This window comes from Lichenostomus cassidix, chromosome 7, assembly GCF_008360975.1.
Source record: "Lichenostomus cassidix isolate B80296 chromosome 7, HeHo_3.0, whole genome shotgun sequence".
Lineage (NCBI taxonomy): Eukaryota > Metazoa > Chordata > Aves > Passeriformes > Meliphagidae > Lichenostomus > Lichenostomus cassidix.
Window position 1 is genome coordinate 581,085 of NC_139488.1, and position 26,852 is coordinate 607,936.

Consider the following 26,852-nt stretch of genomic DNA (forward strand, 5'->3'; position numbering starts at 1 on the left):
GACACCTACTCATCGGTGCTCTGTTTTCTTTCTGCAAAAGCTGGGCAAAAACTGTGGAACATACACCAAAAATTAAAGAGAAGCAATATGTATATTCTCCCTCATTTCTGAAGGCTTGAACTGAGAGAATTCATCTGTTGGGGGCAAGTCCACAGCAAGCATCCATCAGCTTAACACTGCCATTGAAGTCCAGGGAGTTTGGCTGATGGATGCTGTTTATACTATCTGACTAGCAGGTTTAGGATTTTCTGCAGGATCTAAGGAGTTAGCGTTAGACTCCTGCCACAGGGAGATGGGCCCTGGCTTGGGTCACATACATGCAACCCTTCCTGTCTTCCTGTGGGACCACGTGTGTAACTGGGAGTAGAATTTGTACTCTTCTGCTCTTACCTAAGCTGGTCACACAGTGTGCCAGCACAAAAAGCAGGGCAACTTGGCTTTTCAGCTGCTGACGCAATGGCATCCTTGTTGCCAGAACAGAAAAAAAGTTCCAAACTTTTTGGAGAATTTCACCACTATTCCTTTCTCACAGCAGTACTATAACTATTTTCAGAGTCTTTCTGCCTCTGTAACCCTTTCCTTCTTCACTGGCATGAAATTAGTCTGAATGGTGACAAAGAAGGAACAAATTTCCTAATCTAGCTCAAACTTGCATTTTTAAATATGCATTGGCACATCCAGTTGAATATTTAGTCAGGTATTTCTGAGCCAGCAGGGTGGCTTGGGAAGGAAGGCTTATAGGGATGAACACAGAGAGCTGTCCCTCAGAGCATGAGGCACAAAAAGGCTTTTTGGTACAAACTGACATAGAAAGAGAACAGATTTCTTCCAGCTCTGAGGTAATGGTTTCTTAATCAAAATCAAACAAACAAACAAAGGCCACTTTCACCTGCTGTGACATATTTTCTGCTTTTTAAAAAAAACAGATACCAAATTAATAATTTTTTTTAAGTATTGGGGATTTTTACTATCCTCTTCTCCCTGTTCATTCTTTTGTGGGCTTTAAATGTAATGAAAACCAAACATGTCAGGAAAAACACGAGTCATAATTCCCAATACTTCCAGCAGGATATAATACAAAAGTACTTCACACCCCATCAGAAAACATAGAATTTCTCAGTCCAGGTCTGCAAGCTTGAGGAGTTGCAAGGTTCAGTTGCATTTCACAGCTAAGTCTGTAGAAACTGGGATGTAAATGAGCAGAGGTTCTAGTGACAGCCATCTGAATTACCCCCTCTAAAAGGTGAAAGACCATTCAATTTAGGCTTGACTGTGTGTCAAGAAGTAAACATGCATTTTGTTTATTTTTCAGTTAATTCTTTGTGTTAGGGAAGATGACAGGGCAGCACGAAGTGAGGCAGAACAAAAAGGTGTTTGAGAATAGCCTGCATGTTCGGACAGGAGGATATTTAGATTATGTCATTTGTGCAGTTTCCTCTGTTCCTTTTTTTATTCTCTATAATCTGGGTTGGATCCTGATGCCATTCACAGCAGTGCAGAGTTTAGGACTAACACTCAGCTGACTCCTGTGGGATACACCTGATTTTGTTAATGATATCTAGGAATTAGGAGTTGGGGCTTCTTACATTTGGCTACGACAAGAGCAGGTGATCCCTGTGTTATTCTGTGAATTCATTTTACTCCTGACTAAGTGGTCTGAGGGCATCTCATTCAATCAGGTCATCAATGCTGGTGTTATACTGTGTGAAAAGGGTGCCTGGGGTATCGTCATTCCCCACAGTGACTTGTGTGCGTGATCTGCTGATGAAATCATTTAATCCTTTCTTATTATTACTGCACAGGCTTTGAAAGAAGATTTCCCCCTAAGCCATGTCGTCTCCCCATTCACCAATCAGGAAAGAAGGGAAGGAATGCTTTTAAACCTACTGATTCCATTTGTGCTCACAGTAGGATCTGGAAGCAAAGGTCTGACTAATTTAACAAAAAGAATTTCTGTCCCCCTTTTCTGACAACTGATGTTTGCACTTTCCCTGCTCTCTGTATTTTATTTCTATTTTTAAATTCGGTTTTCTGTCACTGGCAGTATGTCAGCTAAGTGCCCTTTGGGTGTAAGACTGAAAAGAGCCCCATTGGGAAAAGTTGTTATTTCTTCTCTTTATTTCAGCTGTACCTTGGTTCTCAAGTCAGGTCTTATACAGATGTGCTCCTGCTTTTGAAACTGGAGTGCAGGGCAAGAAAAATCTATTGTAGCAGGAATCACAGAGGGGAGCAGAGGTCACAGAAATTGTGTGTCCATGTGGATCACAGTCTGCCCAATCCATGCCACTTGTCTGGCACAAGTCCTGCTCCTTGCTTTCTGTGATACAGGGTCTTCACTGGTAAATCCCTAAATGAAAGCAAAGAGTAAAGAGAGAGGGGGATGCCAAGAGGAAATGAGACCACTGAATGGGACATTTCTTTGTGCTGTGTAGCTCTGTGTTTGTGTGCCTTTGTGTTGGTGCTAAAATAAACTTTGCCTTTACTTGCAGGAGGAGAAGCAGCATAACAAGGTGTGGGGGACGGAGTTTTGGCTTAGGGGACATTTGAGATGCACCCCATCTTGGAACTGTACAGGGTCTGGATCTTTTGGGTGCCTACAATAGGATGTAGTCTGATCTTTCTCTCTCTTTCCCCTCCCAATGCATCTCAGACAGCCCCTGGTTGGAGCAGCCTGAGGTCCTGCTGCTGCTCCAGACTGTTATCAATATCCTCCTGCCACCTCGCATAATCAGCACTTCCCGCAGCAAGAATTTTATGCTGGAAAGCTCCCCCGCCCACTGCTCCACCCCAGGGGATGCAGGGAAGGACCTGCGGCGGGAAGGCCTTGCAGAGTCCACCAGCCAGGCTGCCTACCTGGGTGAGTGATGGCTTCTGCTGGCCACTGAGAGGACACAGAGTTAAGGTGGAGTGCTCAAGACTGTAGAGAGCACCAAAGAAAACCATCTCAGGCAGGAGCTGGTTTAGAGAGCTGACCTCTTTAGAGCTGCTTTAGGCTTTGTCCTGAACGGGGGGCCAGGCCAGAGTGTGAAGTCAGGAGTACCTCTGGAATCTATCACAACATGAGTTGTGTCTGCACTGCAGCTGGAGGAAGAGCAGCATATGTAGAAGTCACTCAGTTTTCATACTGCCAGACTACAGCAGTGAAGCCACAAAGGCGAGTCAGACTGCCCATCAACCCCTAACATCACAGCCTCACTGGCCCTCAGCTATCTAGGGTGAGAAGTGGTGTGGTCTGTCTGGCTGCTGGTCCCACAAACGTGGTCCTTACTGACTGCTATGCCCTCTGCTTGCTGTAGTGTGGTGCAAAATAGTACTGTATTATCTCCCATCTGACCCACAGAAGAAAGGAAGGAAAAAATAAGTAAATAGGAGATGCAGCAGCACTGCAGGCTGTCAGGCCTGTACAGGGAGTTTCCTCTCAAAGCACCCCTTCAAAAACAGCTTCTCTGTTTCTGATTTTGTGAGGACATTTATCTGAAGATTTGTATTTGGGTCTTTGTTAACCTGTATCTGAGGAATGGGGTAAAACTGATAAAAACATGGCAATTCACCACTGATTTAGCCCCCCACCCCAACAAACTGGGATACAGATGTGTAATGGGTGAGAAGTCTTGGGCATCCAATTAAGAAAGATGGAGTAGTCAACTTTCCCCCAAAAATCCCCAGGCTTCCTCATTTTTCCAGACCAGGGGACCATGGAAAGGGGATGATTCCTTGTCTCTCCTGTGAGCCAAGTGGTAATTTCTGCCCACTTTATTGCAGAGCATTGTTTTGAAGTTCATTGGTGTTCATCCCCATTTGTAATGCCATGCTCTTGCTCTTGTGAATTACTGCCCTCAGCTTACTGGACCATATTTGTATTTAAATTGCAGTGTGGCCATGACTCATGCAGCTGCACTGCTAGAAAGTTTTTTCATCACCCTATAAATCATCTGCAGGTTATTGTGCATACAATGTGAGTCTTTGTATGGATATGCTTGGTCAAGATTTTTGAGGTTGTCTGATCATCCAGGGCTGTATTCCCATTCTGAGCTGCTTTTAAAATATCTGATTCGGGGAAGACAAAAGAACTCTGCAGGAAGGGACAGGGAAAGCCAGAGCAAGAAAATACAGAGGAACTTAGGTATGAAGTAGAAAAATTTCTCTGGAAATGGGACTGGCAGTCCAGATCCTGAGGCCTTTATTACGGAAAGGTTGGTTGCTCCTTCCCTGCCATGTTTGGAGACTGATAGAAAACAGCTGTGACTCTGAGGTGTGTGGGTGTGCATGTGCACATACATGCAAAGCATGCCTGCGTAGGTTTGTGCTCACTGTGGCCCCCCAATTCCTCCCCCAGAGCTTGTGAGGGACACTGGTAACATCTCTGACTGCCCTTTGCTGGTGTGTTCCCCTGTAGCCCTGAAAGTGATCCTTGTTTGCTTTGAACGCCAACTGGACAGCCAGTGGTACTGGCTGAGCCTGCAAGTCAAAGAGATGGCCCTGCGGAAAGTGGGAGGGCTGGCCCTGTGGGATTTCCTCGACTTTATCGTACGAACACGGATCCCTATCTTCGTGCTGCTTCGGCCTTTCATCCAGTGCAAGGTAACAGTTGCTTTGGCTCCTGATGTATCACTCACTCCCTGACTGCACGATAGCCCTTATTCCCCAGCTGAGAATAGAGGAACAGCACTTCTGGAAGAACTATATGTAGGGAGTGACCTTTCAGAAGTTAGGAGGCCTAAGGACCCTTTGAAATGAAATCACAGGGCTTTTTCCTAGCCAAAACTAAAGAGTATGCCAGTCATCCAGGAGTTCTGATCCATGGAGTACAGCTAGCCTTAGTTCCTCTGGATGGAAAAGGGTTTGTGGATGTAATTCTGCAATGAAGGCATTCAAAGCACTTGGAAGGAGTGTGGATGTGCTGAACCTAGGATGTTGGCAGAAATCTTCTAGTAATCTATTCTGCAGAGAGCTGGGCAATACAGCCAGGAAGGACCACTCCCCTTTTCATCTCTTGGATGAAGGTTCTCAGAGGACTTTAGTGGATGGACAGACAGCTGCCAGGCTAAGGAAGCTGGGGCTTAAGTTAATCACAGCTCTTTGCTGGTTACCAGGCAGACTAGCACATGGTACTCCACCTTACTTAGCCTACCTCGTCTCTTGGACAGACTAAATCATCATGGAGGAAGGCGCTGTTTCATGTCCAAGGATAGATCTTAGCATGAGGAAGCCCTAATCCCCATGTACCCTTGTACCACTGAGGTTTTGATATCTGATCTGTCAGATATAAAGTTTTCCCTGAAAGAGAGGTGGCAACCCCATAGATGGAGTCAAAACCTCTTGCCTACAAAGCCTGCTGGCTGCAGGCTCATGCTAGTATGGAGACGATCCCAGTTCCCTGGGCACCATCTCCCTGCAATGCTAATGCATCCCAATTTTGCAGCTGCTGGCCCAGCCAGCTGAGAACCATGAAGAGCTGACTGCCCGACAGCACATCTCTGACCAGCTGGAGAGAAGGTTTATCCCACGTCCACTCTGCAAGAGCTCCCTCATCGCTGAGTTCAACAACGAGCTGAAGATCCTGAAGGAGGCCGTGCACAGTGGGTCTGGTAAGGAGGGTAGGGAGAGTTCAGGGCCATCAACCCAGGCTGGACAGTTGCTTGCCCCTACAGTAATTTGTGAGGCAGACCTGGCCTCTGCCTAAGAGGGGAATGGGGCAATCCACACGCACCCTGACAGCTTGCCCCTGAAGCTTATGCTCGGCCTTGCCAGTGAACAGCCAACAGAAGTCCAGGTGAGTTGTGAAATGCAACTTATTTTTCCATTAAGTCTGAGCCCTATTCCCCAGAAGCTCTCATTATCTCAGCTTGCTTGTGCAGCCCCAACCCCAGTGTACTGAGCTCCTCCATGCCTTTCTAAAGCCAAAGCTCCTTGTGCAGAAAGGTCTGGCCATTCAGCAGCAGCAGATCTTCCTCCTCCTTTCTCCTGGTCTCTTTGATTTTTCTCTACTATAATGTCCAGTTCAGTATCCCAGAGCTGATGGGGTGCCGAATTCTCTCCTGCGCAAGGGGAGACTTCTCTCCAGTGACGGCCACTCCTGTTGCCACAAGATGACAGCTGCTGGTCATACATGGCAAGCAGTTTATGTGCTTTGTTCTTAGGAAAACAAATTCAAAAGGAAATGCTTCAGTCATTTTCCCTTGGCAATAATTGGCCTTGTTTCTAAATATTGAAGCAGATCTAGAAGGTACAGGTTGTGAAAATCAGAATGTATAAGTAAAACAGATTTTGAAAAGGTGAGGTAAGCAAAGCAGCAGTGTTTTATCACCTCTGTTACCCCTGTCACAGAATCATTAAGTTTGGAAAAGACTTCTGAGATCATCAAGTCCAAACTTTGACTGATCACCACCTTGTCAACTAGACTATGGCACCAAGTCCTACATGCAGTCACTTCTTGAACACTTTCAAGGTGGTGGCTCCACCACCTCCCTGGGCAGCCCATTTCAATGCGTAGCAACACTTTTCATGAAGAAATTCCTCCTGTCCAGCCTGAGCCTCCCCAGCTGCAGCTTGAGGCTATTTCCTCTTGTCCTTTCACGGGTGGCCAATCCCCACCTGGTTCCACCCTCCTGTCAAGGAGTTGTAGAGAGCCAGAAGGTCTCCCTGGCCCACTAGTCCAGGCAGAGTGGGGTGCCTGATGTGGCAGGAATGCTTGGCTCGCTGTTAATTTCCAGTGCCATCAATGACTTGGGTTTGGTTTTCCCCCTCTTGTGCAGCTTACCAAGGGAAGACATCTGTCAGCACTGTGGGCACCTCCACCTCTGCTTACCGCCTGAGCCTGGCTACCATGTCCCGCTCCAACACTGGCACTGGCACGGTCTGGGAGCAGGACAGTGAGCCTTCTCAGCAGGCCTCACAAGACACGCTGAGCCGCACGGATGAGGAGGATGAAGAAAGTACGTGGCCACTGATTCAAACTAAGCCCCAAACACTGAAGATGTTTTCTTGATGCCAAGGGTCTGGCTCGGAGGGGAACACAGTTGCCCCCATCCCAGTGTGAATAAAGGCCCACAGGACCATGAGGCTGAGCAGCTGGTGTGGCTGGTACATGATGTTAAAGTTTGGGTTGTAACACACCTCCTCACTGGCTCCTGAGCTGTGGTGGGGCAAAGGGAAGAGCACATGGAGGTTTTTAGTGCCTGAGACCTGGGCTGATGTGCAATCATCACAGTACTGACAAGGCGTTTGGCAGCCAGGTGTCTCTTTGTCTCATGACAGTGGGCAGGGGCCGTGACTCTGGTAGTTAGGATCCCGTTCCTGCAGGATGTTAGTACTTCCTGCTCATTGCTTCTGTCCAGATGCTCTGACGTAGAATATGTTGTCCTTGTGCTGCAGAGGATCCAGATGTGGCTCTCTGTAGGGTGGAATGTGTCTGTGCTTGTGTCCCTTGATAAACAAAGAGGAAATTAAGCCTTATACCTGCTGACAACAGAAGCTTGATCTCCCTTTTGGGCGGCTGGCAGGTTCTGAGATTGCCAGGCTTTCTATTGCTAGGTTAGAAGAAATGGGATAGTGAATTTTTTGGGACTTACTTGCAATGATATGAATGTTGGTTTGTCGTTTCAGCTGAGTTTCATGTTATTCTTGGAATTTTGCCTTCTCTCTGCTTCTGAGTTGTCCTTCATTGAAAGCCAGGGTAGAAAACTCTGCTCATACATCACCAGGCTTGGGCTTCCTCCTAGCTTCTGGCTGGTTGGTTCAATGCCTGAAACTCAGGTGCTTCACTGATGTATTTGAGGACTGCTGACTGTTCCCCAAAAGCATCAAACAGAAGGAGTGAAAATGGGGGGGCGCTCAAAAGAAAGGCTCACACAGTTACAGTAGAATTGCCTTTTGGGAAAGAACAGTTAGCCTGAAAATTTCCAGGCTCAGCCCAACCTTATTTTAGCTGGGTTCAGCACTAAACTTAGTACTTACCATCCCACACAATGGCTCAGAATTAATCTGAGGCTGAAAACAGAATTTGCCACAGGGAGTAAATATCTGAACAATATATAAGCAATACAGCTCTGGGTGGACTGTACAATCTTCCTATCTGAACTGTAGCATTATTGCCTCAGCCCTGCCTTGGGAAAATGCTGCCATAAAATATTTCAGTACATCAGAATTGGAAAAGGTCAAAAAGAGGAGAGAAAATTATGCAAACCCACTCCTTTGTTTCATTTATTTGTAGTTAAAAGTTGTGGCAAAAACTACAATAGAGTAATTTCTTTCCAGGTACTTGATGTAATTTGAAACAGCACTGAAAATTTCAAGTGGTCCTGATTGCAATCCAGCTTTCTGCATAGTTCAGTTGCTGTATGATGTATTTGAGTAAATTTATCCAATTTTTGGTGACATTTTAAAATGCATGTCCTGAAGGGTGTTGGATGGTGTCAGTTCTGCATTTTTTTGTCATGTATTTTGGCTTTTTTGTAACAGTACTTTGCTAGATCATAGCAACAGTTTATTTCACACCAGAAAAAGGTCCAGTTACAACTTTTGTGCTGGAAACACTGTATATGGACAAACAATTTATTAATCACAGGAATTAAGCTCCAGAAGAAGCTGAATTCCTCAAATATATTTTCTTGAGAGCCATTTAAACTGAAGAAATTCCTGCCCCATGTTTGTCAGGCTCCTCATCCTGCAGGGGTTTATGTGTATGTCTTTCTGCACTATGGCTGCAAAATCTAATGGAATATTCCAGTTTGCAGTCTTGGGCTCTTGGTAAGTGAATGCTGGGTACACCTTTGGTATCCTGTTATCTCTTGAGAACTGTGGAGATGAGATGCAGGTGGGGTTTGGGTGGTTGTTTCGTCTCCTTTCCTGTTTTTCTCTCTTTCCAGATGACTCCCTGAGCATGCCCAGTGTGGTAAGTGAACAAGAAGCATGCCTTATGGGTGCCATTGGGAGGAGGCGGTTCTCCAGCCATCTCTCCAGCATGTCCACACCTCAGGCTGAGGTGGGCATGTTACCCAGCCAAAGGTAACAACATGGGCTTTTCACCTTTCCCATTCTATTCACAAGAGCAGAAATGGCACAGGTACATCAGAGATGTAGGATAGTGGAATTGGTGCCAGCACAGTGATGCTCAATTTATTCACCCTGGAATAGTGTTGGACTGAGGGTGCAGGGCTGGAAATAATTATTGTACAGGATGATCTGTGTTGTGTAGGGTCTGTAAGAACACGCTGTCATCCACAGAAACTGTCCTCTTAAACAGTTTCAGAAATGCTGAATAGCAAAAGGCAACATAGTTTTGAGGTATTTATGGAACCAGGGGACCATACCCAGTGTGTGCAGGAGTGGGCAGGAATCCTGAGAAGCTGGGAAAGGGGGACAGAGGCAGTTTAATTTATGTTTTTTTCTTCCATGTGTTCATTGTCCTTCCTTGAACAGTAACTAGCTCATCATAGAAACTTAACACTATATTCAAAGATGGGATTTAATACTGTTTTAAACCTGAAATACTTGTTGATACAAATAACTTTGAATGCCTTATTCCTGGCTGACATGGAGTGGTGAGAAAGAGCTTGTTGGGAAATGTGTATCTTTAGGAGATGTGGAGAGAAGTTTTGCATTTAAATGTGATTTTTATCTTCTAAGTAAGCAATGTTTATTGTTTTATTTGTCTGTAACACAGTTATCCAAGGATAACTGACAATAGACAAATTAATTTATGTTATTTCCTTTGAACCTTTAAAGAATATATTCTACATTATGTCTTGACCACCCCTGGAAAATCAAACAACATTGTTCCTTCCCCATTCTTGCTTGGAATTAAAGAAGTAACCTTGATAGATGAAGGAAAATTAACAGCTGTGGTACGTAGCAGCAGTGACAGAAGAAGTGATTTACAAGAGAGAAGTTACACAGATTTTATCTGGGAGTTTTCTGGAACACTAACTTTGAGTTTTCTGGGAGTTTTTACAGGAACTCATTTGACTTTTAACTCAGTTGATTCAGTCCCTTTGTTTCTTGAAAAATTAATATGCAACACTGCATTTTCCTCAGTCTTTCACTACCATCTTCAGTGCATAAACTTCATAAGAGTCACAGCTGACTGATAGCAATGTTTGCTTTGTGCAATCCGAAATCATGGTGATGCTGAGAAAAAAATACTTTAATTACCACAGAGCTTCACTCTCTACTTTTTAAGTACATGCTATAGCAGGAGAATTGCTTTTGACCTGGTAGGGGAAGGACCAGTTCAGCAAGCATAATCATAGTCCTCAATGTCGTGCTGTTTGAGTTATGGACGGTCCCTGGGCTTTCAGACTGCCTCACAAATGTAAAATAATTAATGCTAAGTAATATTATTACTGCTTTCCTGCTGGTAACCTAGCAGACTACTTTCTTTCTTTCATGCTTTTCCTGTGGCCTGAGCAGGCTGTTCCTGCCTGATGGCTGCAGTGCAGAAAAGCAAAGGAATTGTGTACTCCTTTGCCAAGACCCTTGCCAGCTGTTTGTTTACAGTTTTGTTGCACTACAAGACCTTGTTTTCCAAATGTTTGTCCTTAGAGTCGTACCAGAAGGAGAGTGGTCTATAGCTCACGGGGAGATAGATTAGTCCTCTCTCAAGGAAGAAGTGGCTCATGGGGAAGGAAAAAACTTTCTATGAAGCTGGAAGTAAATAGAACTGAAATAAATCAAAATGATGCAGGAAAATAGCTTCTAAAACAGTTCCCGACCTTATTTCCTGTAGAAACACATCCTGTCAAACTTCTCAGCTCCCCAGATCTCAGCAGAGCTGTAGAAGGCTCTATGTAGTGTAAACTCCCTCTAAAGACTGCTCCTGTTATCAGATGTTCTTTCAGCTCCTCTGAGTCATATCGGTTCTGTTGAGCATGTGAGACCTATTAATATTACCGTCCTTTTTTACTTTTTTATTCCATTGATGTTTTCTTCCCTTGAAAACAGAGACAAGCGCATGCTTTTTGCATTTTCTTTCCCTAAATTCTTAATCTCCCTGCCCCTCCTGCAGTGAACCTAATGTCCTCGATGACTCCCCGAGCCTGGCCACTGAGGGCAGCCTCTCTAGGTACAGTGTTAACACTACCTGTCTGTCAGTGTGTGTGCTGGGAAACGAGCCGTTTCCAACCTCCTGTCTCTTCCCCTCACCTTTTGTCACTCTCTCCATCTCTGTCTCTTGTGGCTCATCAATATTCAGGCCTGCAAGTCAAAGGTGTAGCAACCCACCTTCAGTTTTCAGCTTTGATTGCCAATAACTTTGAGAAGGCTAAGGAGAACGGGAAAGAAAAGGCTGTAGTGAATGAAGCAGCGGGCTGGCCTTGGGATTTTCCCCGTGTTTAGCAATAGCTTGAAAGGCATGAGAAAGATGATCCACGAGGCATTAGCTGTATCCTGTTAGAAGCATTAGTCTGGAGGCTTATGTAAAATGAAGACATCTGTTTTTTCATTCATCTCACAATGCTGTCACCACAAAAGACTTAATATTAAGCTGAGTTCTTTACCATTCACTGATAAAACTAATTGTGGTAAGTCCTGTGGAATATAGTGTTTAGTGGGTGCTTTACAATAATTCTCATTATTTTTGCAAAGCATTTTCAATTCTCAAATGACACCTTAGAAATCTTGCAGGTGGACGCCATAAATACATATTAAAAATGGCTCTGTTAGTGCTGGAGTTCAGGTCTAGCTGTTCCATATTACCCACTGACAGGGGAACAAACACAAATGGGTCAGAAGTGAAGTTAGAAGGCAGAGCTGCACCTTTAACACCCAGCTCAGTCATGTTAATCATTCTCCCTGTCCTGCTGCTGAGCTCCCACCTCTCGACCCATCCTCTTGAGGCTGGAAAGCTGTTGTTAGTCCCAAGAGCATATCTGTTTCCTCCCAGGAGAACATGGCCCTGCACACTGGCAACATGGAGGGTAACCCACTATTTCATTCCTGCACTAGTGAAAGCTCTGGATATGTTGAGAGACTCTTGTATGAATGGTTTCTGGTTTGTTAGCTTTGGTTTCGATGTTGGTAGTGGCTTTTTGGGGTGGGGACAGGCTGCTGTGTGTGTTTATTCACTTTCCTCAGCTGACGAAAGGAGTTTATCATTGGTGCTGTCACTGAGCTCATCCCATGGTACATGGTGTCCTTTGTGTGTGTGTGAACCCTGCTCTGGCAGACTGGTCTCTGATTGGTTAGGAAAAGACCTCAGCCTCTAGGCAGTGGCAGGAATATTGTTATCTGGTTTTGTGACAAAGTAAGATGCATGGTCATCTGAGCTGAAGAGCTGAAGAGCTGAAGAGAAATCATTCAATCAAAGAGCTTCTGTGTTGTCCCTTTAGCAGCAGTAAAAACTCACTACAGTTGAGGAAGAGGATAAAGGGAAAGGTCTGTGTCTGACCTAAAGCCATAATGACCTGATACTTTGTTGCATGAGTGTTGATTTTGAAATGTTTTGATCTTAAGTAGGGAGAGCCACTCCTAATTACAGTGGTGAGGCTGAGCACTATGAGACATCCAAGTCAATAAATGAGTTAAAACACAGTAATTTATTCTGAACCCTGAAATGTAATCAGCTGCACAATGGGTTCCTACTAATTCCTGTCACAAAAATTTTCTCTAGGGACCAGAACACTATCCTCCACCCTGCTCTATGGTGAAGAGATCTCTTAAAGCAAAGGGGTTAGCAGATGTACTTGGGAGTCAGTTCTGCTGAGGTTTATTATCCTTTTTGAAGAGTGGGCACTAATGTCTTAAGGAGGAGCATCAGGGCTGCAAAGCCTTAGAAGGCATGAAGACATTGCAAATGTGTCTAAAAAGATTAGGTTAGAGCTCTGTGAGGAGGGAAAGATGTTTCAACTGCATGGTTAAATGTGAAAATTGGATTCCTCCTCTAAAGAATAGGAGTAATAAAGCAGATGGTGTAGAAGCTTATTGTGCTGTGGGGATTATAGGGCAGAGTTAATTTGTTTTTACATTCAGGAACATTAGTTTTGAATAAAGCAGGCTTGAGTTTTTCTTGTGTAACTTTGATTTCAGCTGGTGCACAATGAAAATTTTTTAGGATCACCTTCTGAATTCAAAAGCTGGTGTTTAGTCATAACTGACATAAAGAAATAAACAATATTTGCTAGGGACTAGACCCTTATGGAAGGTAGGAGTCTTAAATAAATTAAGCAAATTGTGACAAGTACAAAAAAAAATAGTCTGTTTCCTTTTGCTCTATAGCAATTAGAGCCAGCCTTGTAGAAAAGCAGGGAAGGACAGGAAGGGGAGAGCACTTAAGTGCTCAGACAGCATGGCATACAGGGCTGAGGAGCTGCATGATCTATTGTGGTTATAATCTGAGAGGACAGGATATTTTCCCAAATCAGAAAGGAAGAAGGTGAAGCCCGTGTAATGGAAATGTGTTGCACATTTCCCTGTAATGTTTGTGCCTATCCCAGCTTAATAGTTCCTGATAGGAAAAATCAGATTAAATCCACATTGCCAGGGCAATTGCAGCAGAAGATCTAATGCTAGAAGATCTAATGGCTGGGATGTGTCTGGAAATACAATATATTTAACCCTTTCTCCACTGCCTTTGTCCACCAATCCTCTCATTCATATGACTAGGGCACACAAAGTATATACGCTCTACCATGATGGTGTGGCAAGCGTATACATCTTTTTAATAGACATTTAAACTCCTTGAAATTTTGTTTGTTTTTTTCTGATTTTTGTTTTGGTTTGTTGTTTTGTTTTTGTTTGCGGGTTTTTTTGGGGGGGGTTGTTTGTTTTTTGGTTTGGTTTGGGGTTTTTTTGGCTTTTCCTTTTCTTTTTCTTTTTTTCTGCATGGTTTGGTTTCTTGTAATTCCTGACCATCACTTTTACTTGCCAACCTGACAAGGTTGGTTTTGGCCCTCACTGTGTGACTGCACTGTCTGTCATTCCTTGTAACACTGGCAACATGCATCCATAAACTTGGGTTGGTTTGATCTTTGGCTCACCTCTGCCCTGTGTAATGGGAGTAACATTATTGAGCAAATAAACCCCTGACAGAGATACTCAGAGAGTGACAGTATCTTTGTGCTGGACAGGAAAAAATCTTGTGTGTTGTTCCCAAATAAGTCTGGCTTATGTCCTTTAGAAAAACTATTCTTGTAGATCACATTGCCATGGGGAGGAAATGTACTGTCAGCTGAAACGGCATTTGATTCGGCATTCCTTGTCTGGGTCCCACAGACTGCCAGAAAAGCAGTATATTCCTGGTCAGGTCTGGTAAACAAGGAGAGACAGAAAAGGAGGGAGGCCAGGCTGCACAGAGCCAATCCTCTGCCTGCCATGCTCGTTTTCATGGAAACAAGATGGGTACTGCTGTTCTTTGATATGAAAAGTAACCCTCACAAACCCTCATTAAGAGAAAGCTTATATCTGAAAATTTAGTCACTCATTTGAAATTTGTGGTCTTTATGATTTTTTCCCTCTGTCTCCTTTCCTTCTTCAAAATTTGGGGATAGAGGGCAAAAAGCCACAGCAGGACTGTGCTGTGCACATGCAGCTCTGCAAAACTCAGCTGCTCTCAGGTCCACCCTTTCCCTGCCATAGGTATCTGCAATTTCACCTCGTAAGATCATCCCAGATTATAGCAATTTGTGTAATTATTCAGTACTGGAAGTAAACATCCACCAGCTCACTTAACTCATTTCATGAGTTATAAGCCAGGCTGAAAATTTCAGACCCTAGCAGGAAGACACGAAATCCAGCCTTTTTTTTTTCTCACCTATTGTTTGTCTTCAGTGCGTGGGAACAGTTTTTTCCTCATGTGTAGCCTCTGTGCCCTCACGCAGTCCATGTATACCCTTTATCTAATGACTTTTTCGAAGTGTTTTCATATCACATGTGAAGTGAGTTTGTTTCAGCACTGTAAACAGTTTTGTACTGAATATAATTGAAGTCTTTCTGCTACAGGCATTAATGTCTCCTCACTGACAGAACTGAGTAACCTCTCCTTCATCAGAAATTGTAACAGTATTCTCAAAACCTAATCCAGTAGAATTTTTTTCCAAGAACTTCTCCAGCTAATTCCTACTTAATTCACACACCGGTAACCACTGTAAAAACTTCTGGAAATTCAGAAGAATATGTTTTTATGTAATCCTAGAAACAGAAGATTAAGGAAATTCTCCAAGCTGCAATTTCAGGTAGTCTGGATCACAACTGTAAAGACTAATTTAAGTGCAGTCTCTTTGCTTTAATAAGGAATTACGTGATGTTTCTGGACTTACCTGTCATGTGTGCTGCAGTCACTGTCTGCATCAAGAACATAGTCCTACTAGCAGGAGGTAACTCTGAGGGCTCTGCTTACCCCTAGGCAGGTGTTTGTGTGGTGTTCAGGATGCCTGGTATGTAAAGCATGTCAATACCCTATGGAAAAGCTGGGATATATGCCCCAGGGACTGGTGATTGCATTTGGAAGACCTGTCTGAGGAAGAAAAGGACTTAAATATATCTTGTTTGTTTTGGCTTTGAGCTTGCTGAAGCTTTTCCTTATTTTCCAAGGCAATGCAGTTGTGGTGAGATTGTTGAGGCCATGACCAGGATTATCAGGCTGTAGTCTGTCAATCAAAAGAGAAACAGGTTCAGCATCCCAAGATGTCTCTCTCCTTGAGGCTGTCTCCTCTGTCTCCCCTGTAGAAGTGATAGAAACACATAGATATGGTTCAGTGCAAAGTCTGGCTTTAGTTTAAATGAAATGGAGAAAGGAGCAAGACTTTCAGATCAGGTAACCAGACTTTGCCCCAAAGCAGACCAGGAAATTCTCCACATTCTGTTTTGCCAAACCTTCTAAGGACAATCAGTACCTTCTGGCAAAGTGAAGAATGAGCTGCTTAGGAGACAGAGCTTTTTAAGCCTTGCCAAAGACATCCTCCATGTCTTGTCTGACCATGTCCCTAGGTTTGTCTTCTTCCTCCACCCCTGCATAGTCAGATGATAAACCTTTACTCTGTTGGTAGTACTTACAAACTCTAGGGAGATCCAAGGGAAGCATCTGGAGAGAAGAATGTTGTTTTCCTTTAGATTAATGCAAGCCAAAGGCAAAATGGATTGCAATACTGAATATTCAACAGTGTGTATACCAGATATAGTTGGAAGTTGCTTAAATAGGACATGTGGCTCAATGGATTCCAGTCTGGCCTAAAAAAGCAGCTGCCTGAGTTAAAAGAAGCCCGTCTTAAATGTCAGTGACTATTGTAGTTGTAAGTCTCTCAGACATAGTTTGTTCAGCTAAAGTGTTTTGTGACTGCTGAATGTCCAGTTTTTAACTGTTTTGAGGAATACAGTGCTTTGATAAAAATGAGGGGAGGGTGGTATTTTGATATTAAGTAGATTAAATGGTCACTTGAATAGTATGAGATGGTACACAGCTAAGTATGTTTTATTGCTAAAGTTTCTTCTACTGCAGCTAAAAAAGCTGTGTTTATCTATCTATCTATCTATCAATCGATCTATCTATCTATCTATCTCTAATATTTGTTTACTTGTTTCTTTTGTTTGTTAGCCACAAAAAGACTTAAGGCTGCAAGTGTTGAGTGTGGGGCCTTGTTAACATAACTCATGCATCCATTATGTGAATGGATCCTTTGTCACTTTGTGTTTGTTTTTTGTTTGTTGACTTAAATTGAAATTAAAACCAGATGACAAAACTGTGATGAGGCCATGGAGTCTTATTTGGGAAGGAAAAAAAAAGCTTTTACAACATTGTTCTTGAAAAAAGGAAAAGCAAACAAGAAGGCTTTTGAGCTAGGAAGCTCATATTCCTGCCTTCACTGATGTGGCAAAGGATGCAGAGAAGTGAGTGCTGCTCAGAGGGATGCACCAATCAATGACTGAAAACTGAAATCTGCAGTTATTTTTATTTGGATGCTACCTGTGCGTGGCCAAGTCCTGAATGCCATGACTCCACCTCCCACCCTTTCCTAAGCCCCAGAAGCCACAACCCAACAGACATGTCCCCTCCCATCCTTCAAAGACAGTGCTGCTCTTTGAAGTGACTGTGCCATTAGTGGTTGGTCGATCTAGTGTTTATTTATTTATTTTAGTCCCAATTGCCAGGACACTTACTAGTTATACAATGTGCTTCTGTGCTTGGCCTAATGCTGTCAACATCTAACAGGGTGGCAAGTGTGCAGAGTGAGCCAGGACAGCAGAACCTCCTCCTGCAGCAGCCCCTGGGGCGGAAGAGAGGCCTACGGCAGGTGAGGACACAGGCAGTAAACAAAGCTCTCCTGTTGTGTGATTTGGTTTGGCTTTTCTCATATGTGGCTGTTTAGATATGATGTGTGGATATGACATGTCCCTTCTACCTAATTTTTGCTATACTAGTGCAGCTGTGAGGCCAGATAAATCCCTAAGAGACGAGGTGCCCTTTGTTTTAAATTCATCAGTCTTGTCCTCTTCAGGCTTTTTCTTCTTACTGTTAAATGCTGGTCACACAAGCTGCACTGCATTACATTCAATGTGGAAACTGAAAAGGCACAAAGATCAGAGGTTCATAAGAAGGAGATGCCTGAGCAATGGAACCCTTTAAAACACAAATCTGCTAAACGTAGAGTGAATAGACATCTAGAGTTACAGACAGTGATGATCTGTTCTCCTTTCAGAGAAGAAGCTGTGCAATATGTGAACATACATCAGCCTAACTCTCTCTTCCAATGTTTAGCTTCGACGACCACTGCTGTCACGTCAGAAAACTCAAACTGAACCTCGGAGCCGTCATGGAGCTCGACTTTCAACCACGCGACGGAGCATCCAGCCAAAGCCAAAACCCTGTGGTAGGGCAGTGCTGCATTTCCAGAACCAGCACACCACACTGGAAAGTAGAAAATGCTGTGGTTTCAGCTTAAAGGAATAGTAGGTTTTTAGTAGCTTATATTAAAGGGCAGTCCCAGCAGCTTTATACTTTTTCCTAGTACGTGGATATCCTATCAGAAATCCACCCCCTTAAAACACTTTGATGGTTTCTCCAGAGGTTTTCAAGGTCAAACAGGGCATGGACAATGAATTATCTTGTTTCCAAGAGTTGTGGAGAATTTAGGGGATGGGTTTCCTCTAGTCAGGATGCCGTATCCAAAACCTCCAGATGTGCGAGTTTGGAGGATGCTATTGAAAGCAGTAGAAAGAAAGAAATGTCCCATCATAAGCTTAGCAGTGCAGAGTGTTAAGGATTGTATATGGAAATGACTGTAGGACTGCTTCAGTCTGTGCTGTATGTTTCCAGGAATCAGCACTGCCAAGCAGAGCAGGTGGCTGTATTCTGTACCATCTGGAGTGAGCAGTGAGTTTTGGAGGAAACATCTGTAAGAGCAAAGGTTACTTGTGAACTTTCTGGGTTTCTAACTGCTCAGCAGGAGCATGCTGGGGCAACACCACTGCTGGAGATGTTTGAAACATAAACATTAACCAAAAATAATTAAGATCAAGAATAGGAATATCAGCTTTACTCTGAGGTTTTCTGTCCAGCTGTCTTTACCCTGTGCTCTTCTGTTATTCCTGGGTAGTGGACTTAGTCTGCAGGAAAGAGGAGCTATCCACTGCACTTTCTTTTCTGAGATTTCCCACAAAACCTTGGGCAACTCTCCTATCTTTTTGCATGCCAGTTTTCCTTTTATTATTTGAGGGCAGAAATGCCTAACTCACATGGGAATTCAACTCAGTGTATTCTTCTGGAATAGAGTGATGTTATGGGTGGTATTTGTCTCACCAAGGCATGACAAAAATAGGTGTGCTGGCTAGACTTCAGGGGATCCCAGAGTCTTGCTGTGGCTGTAGTAGAAGGCCAGGGTGAAAGGTTTTTACATTAGATGCTAATTAGAGAGCTTATATAAAGATGGAATGAACCACAAATCCTGTCTTAGTTGTAAAAACCACAGGGAGTCTCTCTTCTTTCCTTGTGTTTTTCTTCCCAAATTTTAACCCTCAATTTTCTGGGCTTTGTACCCTTCAGTGGAGCAGAAGCGGTCAGTGACATTCACTGAAGCCCAGCCTGAGGCACCCCCAGCCTGCACCACGGACCTGCCGGCCCAGCAGCCAGGCTGCAGCCACAGCAGCCCCCAGGCCACCAGCCAGCAGGAGCCCCTTGGCAAGCCTGTGCTGACTTCCTCACCCGCCATCGTTGTAGCTGATCTCCACAGCCAGGTAACGTGACTGGTGGGTTTGTAGCCTGTGCCCCCTCCACTGCTCCATCCCAGGCACAGGAAAGTGCTGGATGCATTACAGCACTGTAAAGAAAGGTGGAAGGAGAGCGAAGGCAGCAAACTCTCCTGTGTGTCCGCTCTTAAGGCTGTTTGCTGACCAGCCCCTGGCTTCTATAATGTCATTCCCTTCTACATCTGTACAACAATTCTTAATTTGCAGATATATTTTCTGCATCTTCCCCTTCCATCTTCCCATCACATACAGTACCGTTCTGGACCTAATCACCAAGGCAAGCTTTCCTCAACAGGTTTTCACAGCTTGCTCCCTGAGAGATGCCTCCTTAAGAAAAGACCCTGCCAAAGCCTCAGGACTGTTTTAGCAAAAGCATCACATTGCAAAAGAAATTGCTTGTCCAACATTTTTTTTGCATTGGACCCCACTGAGGATGGTGTAGGGACAATCCCAGTCATCCCTTCAATACTTCAGTGACATTGAGATCACTTTTATACACTCAGATATCCAGTGTCTTTTTGTTATTATGTCCTTTGCCATGAACAAATGAATGATCTCTGTCTTCAGAATCACAGAATGGTTTGGGCTCATTCCATCCCCTGCCATGGGCAGGGACACCTTCCACTAGACCAGGTTGCTCCAAGCCCTGTCCAACCTGGTCTTGAATACATCCAGGGATGGGGCAGCCACAGCTTCTCTGGGAAACCTTTTCCAGTGCCTCACTATCCTCACAGTAAAGAATTTTTTCCTAATACCTAATGTAAACCTACTCTCAGTTTGAAGCCGTATGGTAAAAAAGGTGAAATGAGGAAGTATTAATAACTGAAATCAGATAACCTTTCTGATCATTGTTGCAAATTTGATTCACCAGCAAAAACGTATCATTGTTAGGGCATAATTTTAAGGGATTTATTATCCGCAAGTGCCTGGGTCTTTATGGTAAAGTATATATCTGAATGAGAAAATACTTTATAGACATTCCTTTCTTTTTCTCCCCCCCTCTCCCTCCTGCCTTCTCTGAGCCTGACCACCAGCTCTCCTCAACTGCAGAGCAAGGCACTCTCTGCTGAGAAGGAGAAGGAAAAAGAGGAAGGCTTGGAATCCCGGCCAGCAGCAGCACAGAGCACCCCACCCACCCAGCTGTCTGACGCTGAGGACTATGCTGGCCTCGAGACCACCAGCTTGCTGCAGCATGGGGACACTGTCCTGCACATCAGTGAGGACAACGGGATGGAGAATCCTTTGCTGGCCACTCACTTCAGCTTCACACATGTGGAGCTTGGGGAGACAGATGTCGATCTAGATGAATCTCATGTTTAACTCTTGGGGAAGTGCAGTAGTGGTGGGAGGAACAAAACATGTACCCTTCCTTAGAGTTCCCTACTAAATAGTAACTAATTAAACAAGAGCACTTTATTATCCAAAAGCAGGAAACAGCTATCAGCCACTAGCTATAGACTAGCAAATTTCTATTTGGGAGATCTATTTCAGTTCAGTTCAGTTCTTGCCATGTGTGTAGGTAAATGTGGTCCATAGAGCCCTGATCTGGCAGCTATGTACTGTGATCAGCAGCCTAATTGGGTAATGGGCTGTTGGACTGTGTGAGAGAGAGAAGCCTCTTCTAAGACTGTGCCCAAGATTTATTTTTGTAGATTTTTGAGAGGAGAGCTATATGGCAGCTGAATCCAAGGCTCTTACACTTTGAAAACAGTGACAACACTGACAGAAAGTACCAATCTAATGCTTGATTTTCACAAGACTGCAACCATTGTTTCTAATTTGCAGAGCAACAATAAGCACCATGAAGCAATTAGACTATTTTTTGGTACTGCAGACTTTAGTTGAGTTTACTTTTGTCTGTTAGTTCCATTCCACTGCAAAATACTGCCCTTGTGTGACAAAAACATTTGCTCTGGAAAACTAAATACAGTACATGCCATAAGAAGAAATGCATGTGCTGTGCACAGACATAGATGGGCGGGGCTGGGTGGTCTGCACGTGGTATAAGTAGCCCACACTGTCCTGCTTTAATGTACTGAGCTATTTATCTCCACAGCTTAAAAAAAAACCCCAGGAAACCGCATCTGGAATGCGTGGACCTTCTGGTCCCAAGCAACTGTTCCACCGATGCTGTTGGATGTACTTAGAGGGATTTAAAGTAAATATTTATATATGGTATTTTCATGTTCCTATATATATAAATATATATGTACATTGTAAACAATAGATAGATATTGCAGGGCAGAAACTTGATGAAAGAATCTATTTTTGCCATGTTGAGATTGTATTTTAAAAGGTTCCATTTTATGTATGCAATGTTCATGGCTGCACGTATTAGATAAATGTATGTAACATTTATAGAAGGTGAAGATCCCTGGGGGGATCAGCTGAAGTCACAGCTGAGTTTTGGGTTTTGCTGCAGCATTATGGAATTACACTGAGTTGTGAATTTAGCCATTAGCTGCTGACAGATAGACTGCGAAATGGCTGTGAAACAAACCGTGAAATCATTAGCAACACCCAAAGATACCCTTGGGAATCATAAACTGCCTTTTTTAGCTCATGTTAGACGAACTGGAGTTTATGCTATTATTGTGAAGAGGAAAATGTTTGGGATCATCCTGAGAGTATCTAAAGAGGGCTTGCAATTTGGACACACACATCAAAAGCCAGCTATACTAAGGAGAGAAATTATATCTTTCTAGCCATCTCCAAAGGAAGGACTCACAGCTCTCCACAACAGCTCTGAAATAGGTGTTGAAGCACTACCCTACGAATGGCAGCCTTGCTGCTGTAGTGCAGCACGGAGGTTTTCCTGGGGCTTATAAAATTACCCACACACCTGACAGCAAGTTTCAGCCTGCGAAGCCCATGGAGCCTTAGGCTGCAATGCCTGGCATTTGCCAAATGCTCACATTTCACAGGAGCTGTGCACTGGGTCTCTGCCCAGGTCTGGGCAGGGAACTTACTCATGTTAGACCTCCGAAGAGAGCAAAAGCCATCTTTCTCTCAGGTGCTGAGCATGCTCTGCTACTACTCTGTTGGTGAGGGATGGAGAATCTCAGCACCTCTTGAGAACAGCAGGGCTGAAAAGGCTACTATTTTTATAGTGCACCACCTATATCCCATATATATGGGGCTATATAATGTACAGGTGGTGCTTTAAAGCAGCTCCAAAAGGTACCTGGTTTTCTAAGAGAGGTGTTTAGGTGGAGGTGGACAACGAACTGCTTCCTCTGTTAACCAAAACATGCTGTACTGCTTCTTCTCTCCTTAGTGCACTGGAGCCAGTGCCAGCTACCTGTAGGATGCTGCTTTGGATTAGCTCCTAGCTTGGAGGTCACTCCAAGAATTGCTAAATTCCAGATGCTAAGTTTTATTATTAACACTGACGCACAAATAAGAAAAAAACCCACAGCTTCACTCTCAAGTCCCAAGGTAGGCTTGGTCACTGGCAGTCTGAGGGAGAGGAGGGCTTCAGACATGAGCTGAGTAAATGGCTGGGACACAACACATCCAGAATTCATGGTGCACTTTATAGTGACCTTTTCTGCTGAAAATGAGAAGGAAGCATCTTCTTTAATGCAGAGTAGAAGCCTTCCCACAGTACTCTACTCTAGATATGACAAAATAACTGTGATTTACTTAATTTAATTCAGTGTATATAGTAACTTCCAAGTTTCCACTGTCACAGGTGAATCCACAGTAGTAAGCCATAGCAAGGACTAAAATGCCTCTTTTTAATGTCTACCCTTCTGGAAATCAATGCAGCTTATAAGGGGTGTAATCTGTAATTTAGTTTTATCCAGGTGGCTGGGCAGTTGCCTTTGGTTTTGTGGGATGATTGCTGAGAGATGGCACAGACAGGCCAGCCTGCCAGCCTGATTTCCCATGTGGTTTACTGTCGTATCAGTTGCATTTAATGCCATCCTGATGAGGTGCATACAAAGTACTTTAGGTGGTTCGTGCTTTCCTCCAGTATCTCTGTACCAGAACTGGTGTATTTCTGTTGTGAATACAAACGATGCTGCTTTACATAGTGTTTAAGGCCTTAAGCGCATGTCGTGCTCAGCAATGTCCGGCTGTGCCTGTCTTGTCCATGTGTCAGTCGGTCCCGTTGCCTCAGCATTTTATGCAAACTTTGTTCCGAGGATTAAATACAAAGGAACGACAGCAAAGGACAGAGTTCTGTGTTTGAGCCTCTTGCGTAACGTAGTCGGTCTCTCGCGCTCTCAAAGGCGGCTTTTTCCCGGGATACCGACAGCATTTATTAAAGTTTACCCATCTGCTCCCAAGCCTGCCGCGGAGGCTGCCGCAGGAACGGGCTTGGCGGTGGTTCTGCCCAGCGTGGGGCTGGAACTCTGCTTGGAGGTGGGATAAAATACACTTCGTTGGGAACTTAAAAAAATTTCCACAAGAGTTATTACTATTATTATTTCCGTCAGTTTGGGCGCGAGGGTGCGGCCAGGTCGGCGCTGCCAGGCCCGTTTGTGCCGCGTCAGCGCGGCCGGGCGGGCGGAGCCGCGGCCCCAAGATGGCGGGAGCACCGCCTCGGCCCTCCCCCCGCCCGCCGGGCCCTCCCTCCGTCCCGGCAGGAGCCGCGGCGGTAGCGATGGCGTCGGGGTGTCGGATCGGTCCCTCCATCCTCAACAGCGACCTGGCGGCGCTGGGTGCGGAGTGTAGCCGTATGCTGGACTGCGGGGCCGACTACCTGCACCTGGATGTAATGGACGGGTAACGCCGGGGGCGGGCGGGAGCTGCCGGGCCGGGCCGGGCCGGGGCCGGGGGCGCGGGGGGCGGGCGGAGCGGCCCGCCCCTCCCTGTGTGCCCGGGGTAACCTGCTGGCGGGCGCATCTCTCTCTTCGGCCCCAAGACACTTCGTCCCGAACATCACTTTTGGCCACCCCGTCGTGGAGAGCCTGCGCAAGCGGCTGGGCCAGGAGCCGTTCTTCGGTAAGGGCCGGGGGCTGCGGGGCGCTGTTCCTCCGGCAGCGGGACTCGGCCCCACCGCCCGCTTGCTCTCCCCTTCCAGACATGCACATGATGGTAGCCACGCCAGAGCAGTGGGTGAAGCCCATGGCAGTCGCTGGCGCAAACCAGTACACCTTCCACCTAGAAGCGACGGACAATCCCGGGGCGCTGATAAAGGACATTCGGGAGAATGGAATGAAGGTGAGGGGAATTGACACTGTGCTCTGCTTAACAGCCGCCTTGCTGGCAGGTTCTCTGCCGTGACCCGAGGGAATCACCTGCAACTGTGTCAGGGAGGTTTAGGTTGGATAGCAGGAAAAGGTTCTTCCCCCAGAGCGTGTTCGGGCCTTGACAGGCTCCTCAGGGATGCACAGGGAGGGATTGGTGGGGTGTCCTTTGCAGGGCCAGGAGTTGGCCTTTGATGAGCCTTGTAGGTCCCTTCCAACTCAAGATATTTTGATTCCATGATTTTGTGAAAAATTCGTTGTTGCTACTTCAGGTGGTCAGAGATTGGCACATGCAGCCCTAACACACTGTGCATGAAGTCAGTCTTCAATTTTAGTGAAGAAAATTGGGAAATTTTAAATAAAGAAGCCTGTTCTTCCTGCTATTACACAGATACTTTCCTAGGAATTGTACTGAGCTCAGGCCAGTCTTGCCCTGAGGTGCACTAATCCTGAGGTGCACTTGGATTTGTCTTTCGTCCCTATAGGTTGGCTTGGCCATCAAGCCTGGCACTACAGTTGAACACTTGGCACCTTGGGCCAATCAGATAGACATGGCTTTGGTGATGACGGTAGAACCTGGGTTCGGAGGGCAGAAATTTATGGAAGACATGATGCCAAAGGTAAACTGCATTTCTCTTTCCTTATTTATTGAGCTAAAAGTTAATTAACAGTAGGGTGTATAGTGGTGAAGCAGATAAACCTTGTCTAGATGTGTAAGCTGTAGGGTGGCAGCTCAGTGTGGATCGCAGTGCCTACCTTTTTGCCTGGTTCCTCAGGTTCAGTGGCTGAGGACACAGTTTCCCTCCTTGGATATAGAAGTGGATGGAGGAGTTGGGCCTGACACCATCCATAAGTGTGCAGAGGTAAGAGGTTGCAGCAGAGCAGCATTCTCAGTCACTCTGCAGAGAGACTTACCAACTCCCAGAAAATAGAGCTTAGGAGGAATTTTTTTTTAGAGGGGACAGTAAAACACATTTAATATAAAAATCTGCGTGAAGTCTAATTTTATGCCTTTTTTTTAATAGTGGCTATTGAAACCTCCCCTAAGCTAGAGAAGCTTGTTTCTTATATGTTGGTGTAAACAGGAGCAATGTGATGAAGAAATTATGTTTTTGGGGAAGAGCTGTCTTTTCTGAGCTTGATTTGGGGTTATAGTTAAGGTATGTCACCTGTGTCCCACTTGTTTGCGCACCAGCCCAGAATTCTCAGCCTCCGCCAGTGTTTTACAAGCAAGCTGTAGGCAGTGGCTCTGTTCTGTGTGACTGAGTGGGTGTTCGATGTCTTCCAGGCAGGTGCCAATATGATTGTGTCTGGCAGCGCTATTATGAAGAGCGCAGACCCGAGGTCTGTGATCAACCTCCTCAGGAATGTGTGTTCAGAAGCAGCCCAGAAGCGCAGTCTGGATCGATGAGACCTGCCCAAGCCGTGCTCCAGAAGGTTCTGGGCATGCAGGAGAACCCTTTTCTCGTGCATAAGGGAGGGCTGAATGAACACCAACTATAGAAACTTCTTGCTGCTGAACAGAGGAATCATTCCTTCACTGCAATGAAGCAAGCAGCAGTGGGAAATGTTCTGCTGTCTTTCAGAGTCTGAAATGCAGTGGTTTGAACCTGTCTCTTGACTTTCTGGAGGCTGATTTTTTGGCACAACCTCTAATACTAACTAGATTGAACTACAGTCAGTTTGTTGCTTGCTAGAAGAGTGTAGCATTGCCACAAGAATATCTCTTGTGGAAGACTCTTAATCAAACTGCCTTGTGCTATCTGTATTTTGTCATTTGATCTGTGCATTCTTACAAAACTTTTCCACTACTGCATTAAACACCCCTTCCTTGGTGTGGTAAATTCTTTAAACTGACTGTCATAAATGAGTGGGTTTGGGAGTAAGCTTGGAGAAAATGCAGCTTAAGAGAGCTAAAAAAAAAAAGATCCCATGATGGTAGAAATGTACCTGTTCTTTGCCTCAATTGCATAGAAGGACTTGACCTACTTAAGTCAGGCATCAGATAAGTCAGATGTTGAAAGCAGCATCTTTACCAGATCACAAAGTGGGGAATATCTTCTCATTTACCTTTCAAATACCCAGTTCAGATAGGTGCGTCTGAAACTCCTGGAAGTGATGGAATTTCTTGGAACAATGTCGCTTTAATACTCTTCAAATAACTAAAAACCTTTGTCTTGCCCCACAGCCTTCCTGGTTTGTATGTATGTCTGAGTAAATGACTCAGATGGTAACATACAGAAATGCTCAAGATGTATGTGGGTTAAAATGCCTGGAGATGTGTCTGTAAAACAGGTTGTGGAAACAGGTTGCTCTCAGTCCTTCAATTTGCTCTGTCCACAGGTCAGTCTATTTGGGCACATGAAATGTGAGTTACAGTGCACTAGAGGAAGACTGAGCAGGCCAGTTTTAGATAGATGCACCTCCCATGGCTCTAATTCGGATTGTTGACTCTTCAGTATTTCATGGTATTCTGTGTGG

General features: G+C 44.8%; 2 protein-coding genes across 18 annotated transcripts in view; both read left to right on the forward strand.

The window, feature by feature from the left end:
• Positions 1 to 23,354, forward strand: part of UNC80 (unc-80 subunit of NALCN channel complex) — a 137,564-nt gene extending 114,210 nt beyond the window's left edge. For 13 of the 17 annotated variants that reach the window (XM_085065667.1, XM_085065678.1, XM_085065669.1 and 10 more), the window contains 11 exons: positions 1,803 to 1,926; positions 2,651 to 2,857; positions 4,397 to 4,581; positions 5,423 to 5,588; positions 6,756 to 6,935; positions 8,868 to 9,006; positions 11,006 to 11,062; positions 17,141 to 17,222; positions 17,687 to 17,798; positions 18,971 to 19,161; positions 20,224 to 23,354. In XM_085065667.1, the coding sequence (XP_084921793.1) occupies positions 1,803 to 1,926; positions 2,651 to 2,857; positions 4,397 to 4,581; positions 5,423 to 5,588; positions 6,756 to 6,935; positions 8,868 to 9,006; positions 11,006 to 11,062; positions 17,141 to 17,222; positions 17,687 to 17,798; positions 18,971 to 19,161; positions 20,224 to 20,493 (1,713 nt within the window). In that variant the 3' untranslated portion in view covers positions 20,494 to 23,354. Of the gene's footprint in view, positions 1 to 1,802; positions 1,927 to 2,650; positions 2,858 to 4,396; positions 4,582 to 5,422; positions 5,589 to 6,755; positions 6,936 to 8,867; positions 9,007 to 9,726; positions 11,063 to 17,140; positions 17,223 to 17,686; positions 17,878 to 18,970; positions 19,162 to 20,223 lie in introns of those variants that run through there. The other 4 variants (XM_085065674.1, XM_085065683.1, XM_085065681.1 and 1 more) reach the window with 3 other exon arrangements.
• A 340-nt stretch (positions 23,355 to 23,694) lies between these two features.
• On the forward strand, positions 23,695 to 26,224 carry RPE (ribulose-5-phosphate-3-epimerase). The gene is made up of 6 exons (XM_085065687.1): positions 23,695 to 23,907; positions 24,047 to 24,126; positions 24,206 to 24,345; positions 24,857 to 24,991; positions 25,148 to 25,234; positions 25,660 to 26,224. The coding sequence occupies exons 1-6, from the start codon at positions 23,708 to 23,710 to the stop codon at positions 25,780 to 25,782; spliced, it is 765 nt and encodes a 254-aa protein (XP_084921813.1). The 5' UTR covers positions 23,695 to 23,707; the 3' UTR covers positions 25,783 to 26,224.
• The last annotated feature ends 628 nt before the right edge of the window (positions 26,225 to 26,852 follow it).

Bases quoted from the DNA above. Each gene is read 5' to 3' on its own strand.
- RPE (XM_085065687.1), top strand. From the start codon at position 23,708: ATGGCGGGAGCACCGCCTCGGCCCTCCCCCCGCCCGCCGGGCCCTCCC. The intron at 23,908-24,046 runs GTAACGCCGGGG...TTCGGCCCCAAG, and splicing joins CACCTGGATGTAATGGACGG to ACACTTCGTCCCGAACATCA. The intron at 25,235-25,659 runs GTAAGAGGTTGC...GATGTCTTCCAG, and splicing joins CCATCCATAAGTGTGCAGAG to GCAGGTGCCAATATGATTGT.